The sequence below is a fragment of the Apis dorsata genome, unplaced genomic scaffold (genome assembly GCF_000469605.1).
Source record: "Apis dorsata unplaced genomic scaffold, Apis dorsata 1.3 scaffold_661, whole genome shotgun sequence".
Taxonomy (NCBI): Eukaryota; Metazoa; Arthropoda; class Insecta; order Hymenoptera; family Apidae; genus Apis; species Apis dorsata.
Genome location: NW_006263848.1, coordinates 11,431 through 19,721, shown reverse-complemented (window position 1 = coordinate 19,721; position 8,291 = coordinate 11,431). Strand labels below are relative to the sequence as shown.

General features: G+C 30.2%; 3 protein-coding genes across 7 annotated transcripts in view; 1 reads left to right on the top strand and 2 right to left on the bottom strand.

The window, feature by feature from the left end:
- The window catches only part of LOC102673826 (essential MCU regulator, mitochondrial), a 14,008-nt gene extending 10,233 nt beyond the window's left edge, over positions 1–3,775 (top strand). Inside the window, exons 1-2 of one of the 2 annotated variants that reach the window (XM_031513531.1) lie at positions 2,796–2,972; positions 3,236–3,775. In XM_031513531.1, coding sequence (XP_031369391.1) covers positions 3,263–3,535 — 273 coding nt within the window. In that variant the 5' untranslated portion in view covers positions 2,796–2,972; positions 3,236–3,262 and the 3' untranslated portion in view covers positions 3,536–3,775. Of the gene's footprint in view, positions 1–2,795; positions 2,973–3,235 lie in introns of those variants that run through there. The other variant, XM_006622060.2, reaches the window with a different exon arrangement.
- On the bottom strand, positions 841–2,372 carry LOC102673698 (diphthine methyl ester synthase). Its single transcript, XM_006622058.2, has 4 exons — positions 1,988–2,372; positions 1,672–1,848; positions 1,263–1,587; positions 841–1,172 (listed from the first exon to the last, which is right to left on the bottom strand). Exons 1-4 carry the CDS (start codon positions 2,120–2,122, stop codon positions 982–984), a joined length of 828 nt encoding a protein of 275 aa, XP_006622121.1. The 5' UTR covers positions 2,123–2,372; the 3' UTR covers positions 841–981.
- An 806-nt stretch (positions 3,776–4,581) lies between the features above and the next one.
- Positions 4,582–8,291, bottom strand: part of LOC102674142 (protein flightless-1) — a 6,899-nt gene continuing 3,189 nt past the window's right edge. For all 4 annotated transcript variants that reach the window (XM_006622062.2, XM_006622064.2, XM_006622063.2 and 1 more), the window contains 13 exons: positions 8,042–8,288; positions 7,762–7,947; positions 7,352–7,666; positions 7,060–7,232; positions 6,782–6,908; positions 6,525–6,647; positions 6,198–6,401; positions 5,974–6,095; positions 5,573–5,824; positions 5,338–5,464; positions 5,071–5,253; positions 4,868–4,981; positions 4,582–4,760 (listed from right to left, as the gene is read on the bottom strand). In XM_006622062.2, coding sequence (XP_006622125.1) covers positions 4,626–4,760; positions 4,868–4,981; positions 5,071–5,253; positions 5,338–5,464; positions 5,573–5,824; positions 5,974–6,095; positions 6,198–6,401; positions 6,525–6,647; positions 6,782–6,908; positions 7,060–7,232; positions 7,352–7,666; positions 7,762–7,947; positions 8,042–8,288 — 2,308 coding nt within the window. In that variant the 3' untranslated portion in view covers positions 4,582–4,625. The remainder of the gene's footprint in view (positions 4,761–4,867; positions 4,982–5,070; positions 5,254–5,337; positions 5,465–5,572; positions 5,825–5,973; positions 6,096–6,197; positions 6,402–6,524; positions 6,648–6,781; positions 6,909–7,059; positions 7,233–7,351; positions 7,667–7,761; positions 7,948–8,041; positions 8,289–8,291) is intronic.

The following is an 8,291-nucleotide window of genomic DNA, read 5'->3' as shown; positions in this document are numbered from 1 at the left end:
AAAAAAAAAAGCAAAAGAAACGAAAGCACCGCACCGAAAATATCACGATTCCACTTACCGAAAGTGAATAGGCACAAGTTGCATATTGTAAACTAGGGATTACGTACATATATATACATAAATATACCTTATATATATAGCACATATACTTGTTTATTACGCATGCACGGAATCGATCGATAGGGTATAGAAACTATGTTTCTTTATTTTATTTTTATTCGATATATGTCAATCACGTATTTTATTACATATATCAATTTTAAAATGCCGATAAATCGCATAATTTATTTTTTCAAATTTTTTTCTTCTAGAAATCATAAATTAATTTTTTAACATTTTTGGCATAAAGCGAACAAGCTTCTTTCCCTATACCCTATATATAAGCACTTATATGTATTACAGTATATATATATATGTGTGTGTGTATATATACACACTGTGAAATCGATAATTCAACGCTACCAATAGCATTGCATTTATTATTTTACTTTGAAAATTATACATAATCTTATTCGATATTTGTCTTTAAAACAGAGTTTCGAGAAATAGTAAAAAATAATTTTTCTACGTTACGTTAAATTTTTTTAATTCAAAAAATAATAAATATATAATTTTTATAATATAGATATAGATATAGATATAAATATATTTCAATATAAATATTAAAAACGATATTACACATTGTAATACTTACGTTTCATGGTTGATTAATCCAAATATTATTTATCTTCATCGTACATACGTTCAAATTCAATGATTCGTTTATTATTTATTTTGCAAAAATATAACGTTCAAACCTATATTTAGATATGTAATAGAAAATATCACGTTAAACGTAAATTTTTTTTATTTTTTTTATTATCGTAGCAACTCATATTCCAATATTAATTTTAATTATTATACAGAGTAATAAATAATTAACTCTTCAATTTTTTGACAAGGAAATGTTTTTATCCGTTTTAATGCAATATTTGAAAACTCTTATTCGTACATATATAGAGACATAAATTCTGATTCGAGAGGATGCAAATTCGTAGCAGGAATGATCAAAGAATGAAGAGGAGGGCCCAAATCGGTAGAAGCCATTTTTTCAAGGGAACAAGCAACGATACGTTGATTGTCCCAACCTATACGAGCTAAACCAATCGCAAGGCTGGATTTATTTAATAAAACTGAAAATTGATAATATTAATTTGCTTAGTAAAACCGTAAAATCGACAATATTAATTTTCTTTTGAAAATTATCCAAGATTAACGTTTACCCATTTCCTCCTTATTTTCTTCTATTTTTTCCTCTATAATTTTTAACAGTTGAGTAACAGCTTCCGACACGCTCATAAATCGCGTTGGCATATATTCTCTTTTCTTTTTGCTAATACTCTCTATAGTAGGTTCCTTTATTTTAATATCCAATAAACATAACGTGTGAAGATCTCTTCTTCTATTGGAAATTATTTTATCGTAGAAACTATTCGGTTGCCAATCCATGCTCCAATAAGGAATAGAAACAGTTTCTCCGAAACGATACAATTGTAAACCGGAACATCCGATTGCAGTTAATATGGAACAATTATGAATAACCTTTACCTACGAATAACGAATATTATCTTTTAATGTATCGGTCAAATATTATAATTTTTCTTTTATTAAAGAAACGCTTTTCTTCTTTACCTTTATATTTTTTGCGCGAGCTCTTAAAATTAAATCCGAATGTGTGGTAGCACCAAATGGATCACCCACTACTAGAAAAGCAACATTTTCTTTCTCGTCCTTTGGCAATATTTCGTCAGCATTATTTTCCACTAATTCTCTATCCGCCTCAAGTATCGAACATCCGTAAAATCGTTCCTAATTCGTTTAAATATGCTATCGTTCATCTCCTAATATCGAGCGAGCAAGTACAACGCATAACAAATTCGTGTACTATTATTATTTACTATTAATTATTATACATCAAATTAGATACTTTCATTATCAATCTACCTACCAAATCCTTCAAATCGATAGACAAAATTGATGTGTACGATTCTAAGTAGACACGATCGCTCATTCGAATAATTTCAAGACCTTTTACAGTCACATCTGTTGCATCGCCAAGGCCTAATCCAATCACGTATAACATTTTATACAAAATTTTAAATTTTGTTCACAATAGATAACGATCAATCAGCAATTAAGATCAAACTATAAAAGTTTGTATCGACAATTACTTGGATAAATAAACGATATAAAATATATAAAAATCAGATAGAGGTAGATTCGTTTTACGTTAGAATCTAGTTACCGGATATAAATAAAACCATGTGATCAAATATAGGGAAATCAAGGGAAATCAATTTTCAATCATGAGATATGAAATAGAAAGTTATTTTTCCATATTCTAATTTGCGTACTCAATCTATTAATTACTGTAAAACAATAAAGAAATAAATAAATTGCTTTCAAAATAAAAATGCATAAATATAAACCCCAATTTCGAAAAAATAAATAAAAAATTGACCTCGATATCGATAAATATTTACATTATATTTTATGCAACAATATAAATCGATCCTAATATAATGATATTTCATCATTTAATAATTCAATTACGTAAAATTTATTTATCACGTGACGTTGACAAATTTAACAAATATACGTAGATTTATAATATAAGAGATACATAACGAATTACATAAATGAAAAAAAAAAAGAGAAAATGTGAGTTTAGGGCAATTCACATTTATCACTAACTATCATTTCAATAAATATAGTATCAAACTCTGTGTTTCTCGCATGCGTGTTACAAACGCACATTATGATATATATGATCGAACCATTTAACGTTTAACCATTCGTTATGGTTTTTGATGCGTTTATCATATCGATTCGATTATGAGTGATTTCGTGTGAGCATTGTCAATATTAAATTATAATATATATTAGATAAAATACGGTATATATAATATAAATATATATATTTCATCAGAAAGGTTAGTATGTATCGCATATCGACACTGTGATTTAATATATTATACACCCAGAGATTTTGTATTGTCCATATATATATATATATATATATATATATATATATATAATACACGGATATAACGCAGTTTGTATCGTGTAAATATATGCTTTATTTTCTATCCTATCTATAACAATCGCGTGTATATTATTTTTTATTATCGTTAAATTATCTCAATTAGATGAACATATCATTTTATATACGGTTTACTTCTATCGCTATTTCCAGTGTTTATTATATCTGTGAAATCAAAAAATGGCATTGCAACGTTCAACCGTTGCATTTCAAACTATCCGTAATTTAAGAAAAATTGATGGAGAAATAAAATTACATCTTCGATCAAGAACTACAACACCCTCAGGTGCCATTCTACCGGAACCAAAAAAAACACGTTTTGGCTTTTTGGGTGTTATTTGCAGTGTCATGACAGGATTAGTAATAGGAACTACATTAAGTAAAATGATGGCTAATTTTCTCGAAGAGAAAGAATTGTTCGTACCTTCGGATGACGATGACGACGATGATTAATTTATTTTCGATACACATATTCTATTTAAGGCAAAAAATTTAAATTAGTCTTATTAAATTTATTCGGCTTATGTTTTTCATATTAAATCTTAATTAACTTTAAACTTAAGTATCTTCAAATTTTTTATCGATAGTAAAATATCGTATCGTGTATCGTTCTTCAAGCTTTATTCGCAAGCATAGTTGGTTTTTTCTATTTTCAAGAATAGATATCATTTTTCGTTTTAATGAAAATTTATATTAACAAAGTAAGGTCTCGCTGTTCGTTTTTGATTTGTCGATTTTTCAAAATTTTCGCCTAAACGGCGAAAATCACGATCGACGAAAACTTAGTAAAATCAGATAGGAGATAATTACCTAGATGTATAAAACGTGGCGCGAGAAATTAACTTAATTAAAAGTTTAAATATCAACTTGTTCAACTTATCAATAGAGAACGTTCAAAGTCCCTTGAAAACCTAAATTGCTAAATTGTACAGGGAAACTATAAAAATGGAAATCATTTAGCGCGAATTCGCGATGTCGCAGATTAAACGAGATTATTTTTATTATTGTATATTATAAAAACAGATGTAATATAATTTAAGAATTTTTTTGCAAGTATACGAATATCATATGTACAAGAGTTTTTAATTCTCTTTGGAATTTTACTTATCGTTAGAAAAAAAAAAAAAAAATATGGAAATTAAATTGCGTATTTTAATTTATTCGACATAATTTTTAAAAAGCGAATGGATTTTGCACATAAATGTACGTACATTCATAAATATATTCTATTAAATTGCATATAGATATCTATATACACAGACGTACAAACGTACAAATAAATATCTTGTAAATAATATTTTAATTGATTTCAAAATAAACGCGATCGAAGGAAATAAACAAACATAGACGAATATCCGTATATATTAACAATATCTTTTGAAACAAAACTCTAGATGTTTAACCGTTTAAAAAGTTACAATTAGAAAATTATTTACATAATAAATTTATATGAACAATTGCTTCGTTTAAAATTTGCCTTGATCGAGAAACCAGTTACCAAAACGATAAAAATTGAGACATTCTATTCTATCAAAAAATTATTTTATTGAAGCGGCCTTTTATGCGAACTCCAACCATGAAAGCACTTGGTGAATCTTCGAGATTCCTTTCCTTTAGCAGTTAGATATAATTTACGCGGTTTATCCGATTGTTTTACTCGTAAGTGTTGGATGTATACCTAAAAATTGTTTTACGCTCATTTTTCACTTTTACTCTTTTACTTATATCGTACTATTTTGTTCGATAATTTTTACAAATCGGATATTTTTATCGTTCATTTTTTACCTGAGCAGATTTATACGCCAATTTAATTTCTACTTCCGAACATCGACTGCCCAACCATAAAAATACTTGTTCACCGTTATCAAGTATCATAATATCATCATCCGCCAAGTCATCCTGGAATGGTATTAACGAAATATAAATATACACATTAATTTAAAAACGCGACGATACAAGCGAAAATCAAATAAATTTATAATTTATACTTGACAAAAGTCGGTGCATTTTTCGCTAATAGTAAAATATCCTTTTTCGTTCGAACATCTGAAGAGTCTAGTATAATTCATGTATTCCGCATCATTATCGTATGGTTTCTTTCCACCAAGAGCTACCCAAAAAAAATTATCCGGTTCTTCACCTTCATTCAAAACTTGTAAACTTATCCATGGCTGTTGATCATTCGAAAAAAACAAATTATATAGAATTTTATATTCGACAGAATACAAATAGGACAAATATAACAACAAACGTACGTTATTAAACATTTCTTCGGCGATTTCTTGAATCAAACGTGCTTCCTCGCTATCAGCTTTGGAACCAATCCAAGCGTACACTATTCCTGTCTCATCATCATTGTTAAACGGTACATTTAAAATGTAACTGTGAAAGAAGATATGTAGATAGAATAGATAGAAAAATATAGATAAAATAAATAAATAAATAAATAAAAAAGAAGATTATTATTATAAAATATGCGAACAATCATACCAAAAAGAAGGATTCAATAGCGTCGAATCAGCTGGTATTTGTATCAGTCTGGTACACAACGCACTTCCATTACTTCTTAGATGATAAAATTCGACCTTGTTATTACCACAAGTTTTAGGTTGTTTACGCTTACCATGATGAATAATGAATTTTCTCTTAAAATATGCCAAGAACTTCAAATTTTCTTGCTGTTGATGAGTTCTAACTACTTCCAAATTCTCACCGAATAAAGATTTAAATTTTTTCTGTAAACTAACAACAAATTTCTATCGTTATCGAAAATCGTATCAATATCGTATTATTTACGCTACATTCAATTAATATATCACGATTACGATTACTCGAGTACAATTAATAACAAATCGAATAAATCACATACAATGACAATTTTTCTTGCGCACCTAAAGGTAAAGGTCAGCCATCCCATATTTCCTGCATCTCTGCCCTGCCAAAAATACACGGTACATTGATAATCCTCTTCGAATTGTTCATCGCCATCCTCATTTTCCGTTGTATCTAATGGCTAAGATTATTAAATATTTTATGAAATAAAAGTATGTTTATTATGGCGTAACAGTCAAAATTAAACGATTAGATACAACGAAAGAAACAAATTATTACGTACCATCCAATAACGACATAAAAAAACGTAACAATCACCGCTATAAAAATGCCCTAATTCTTCTTCAGGTAAGCGTACAAATTTTTTTCCTTCCAAAACTAACGCTTCCATCCCCTCCAAATCATCATTCCATTCCAACATTAGCTGTTGAGCTTCGGTAAATGTCATAGGTGGTTGCCTAGGCATAAAGAGCGCGGCTAGATCCGCCTATGAAATATGCAAAACTAATTTATCGATTTGCATCGATCAATAAAACGAATATAAATCGAAAAAACGAAACAAATTTGCGATCACACAAATTTATCTATTTTTATTTCATTCGATACGTACTTTCGTTTCCTGTTGTTTCGCCCATTTCGTAAGATCCGCACCAGTTTTGGCAACCGATTCGGCAGTTCTAGTAAAATCAACCGCTATAACTTCATCCCATCCAGCGAACTTCGATTTAAAAATCTAAATTTAAAAAAGACAATGATATCGTTGTACATATTCTCTCTCCGTTCTCTTTCCCTCCTCTTCCTCAATCAAAACAATCGGATCAAAACAATTTTTCTTTGCATCTTCTGAAATTCATAAAATTCGTATACCTGTGATTCAGTTCCTTCTTGCAATCTGGTTACCATCGCATATTCCGGTCGTTCTATCATGTTAAATAACTCTTGAGACAATTTAACGGCTGCTGCTCGTACCAATCTCGTAGATTTTTTACCGAACCTACAATTGAACATAATCGAATAATATAAGTGAAACGTGTAGTGTGTTGCTGTGCGTGTATGTATGTATGTGTGTATACGTGAGTAAACGTGTGTATATATAATCATAATTTTGATTTTGTAGTTTTTAATTAAAGGTTACGAATATGTACCAAACGTAAACATCTACATGACAATCTAATATATAAACATTTCGATTGTTTAAAAGCGTGTTTCTTAATTTCCCATGAGGTACTTCGACTTGAGGCAATTCCAAATAACCCATACCAAGTTGCACTTGATACAGACGTGGCGCGAGTGGTACAAAATTCACATCTACGTGTTCCTACGACAAGAGATATTAAAAGGATAGATTTTAATATACGGTTATACATAAAATTTACTTAGATTTCTAAACAAACAAATTTTTAATCGTTTCAAAAAATCAATCAAATGTTAACTTACAACGATGGTAGGTGACAGACGCGAAGCATCTTTAAAGTTCAAACACGATAGAAAATCGTCCGATTCTGTATTCATGATTTCCGTTATGATCTCAGCTTTATTCTTCCTTTCGTTTTTATTAATCTTTTCAGCCATTAATCTCGCTTTCGATTTCAGCGTACTTTTCGCTTTCTTGCCGTACCATATGAAAATCTTATTGCCAGTATCCAAGACGAATACGAAGCCCGGATCCAAGGAATCGAAATAGACAGGAACGGGTTCTAAGTGGATCGAAGCATCGGCAGCGTGTACTCTGTACAATCGTGTTATCGATGGCTGCCATGCGTCAATCAATTTGAAAGCAAGCACGTCGAATAATAATACGTAGAAATAGAAAATTAAATACCAGAAGAATATCCAATAATACAAACCGTATCTTCGACCGTGTAAAATCCAGACGAGGTACGACCTCCTTCGATATACGTAATACCAGATTCGAATAACATTAGAAATTCATCCGATTCTTCGCCTTGTTCTTCTCTAATAGTACGGCATTGCGCACCCAAATAATTACGCAAATTTACGGCGTGAATCGCAGCACAAGCCCTCTTGTCCAACTGTAAAATACATCGATTCGTTCGCGACATCGCTATTCCGTCGTACCCGATTGATTAATCGTTATAAAAATCTAATCGCATACAGTAAACGTACCGTAGCTTTTTCTCCTATCCAAAAATAAATTGCCCAAATCAAAGATCCAGCTTCATCGACTTCAGTCTTTAAAACGATATAGCAGTCGCCCTCATAAAATTTTCCATGCGCCACTTCTTCTATTTCATTGGGTAAAAAATTTTCTATCTCCCATACAGACAAACCAGGAATTTGACCAGCATCTTCGTCAAAAAATTCAGAATAATCCAACGGTGGTTTCTCCAGAGTTTCGTCCCATCGTTTAGGCCTT

What these genes read in the sequence shown, in the direction of transcription:
- LOC102673698 (XM_006622058.2), bottom strand. Translation starts at nt 2,122, where the DNA reads ATGTTATACGTGATTGGATTAGGCCTTGGCGATGCAACAGATGTGACT. An exon ending in CTCGCGCAAAAAATATAAAG is followed by an intron (nt 1,588 to 1,671) that starts GTAAAGAAGAAA and finishes CGTTATTCGTAG; the next exon opens with GTAAAGGTTATTCATAATTG. An exon ending in AGAAAATAAGGAGGAAATGG is followed by an intron (nt 1,173 to 1,262) that starts GTAAACGTTAAT and finishes ATCAATTTTCAG; the next exon opens with TTTTATTAAATAAATCCAGC.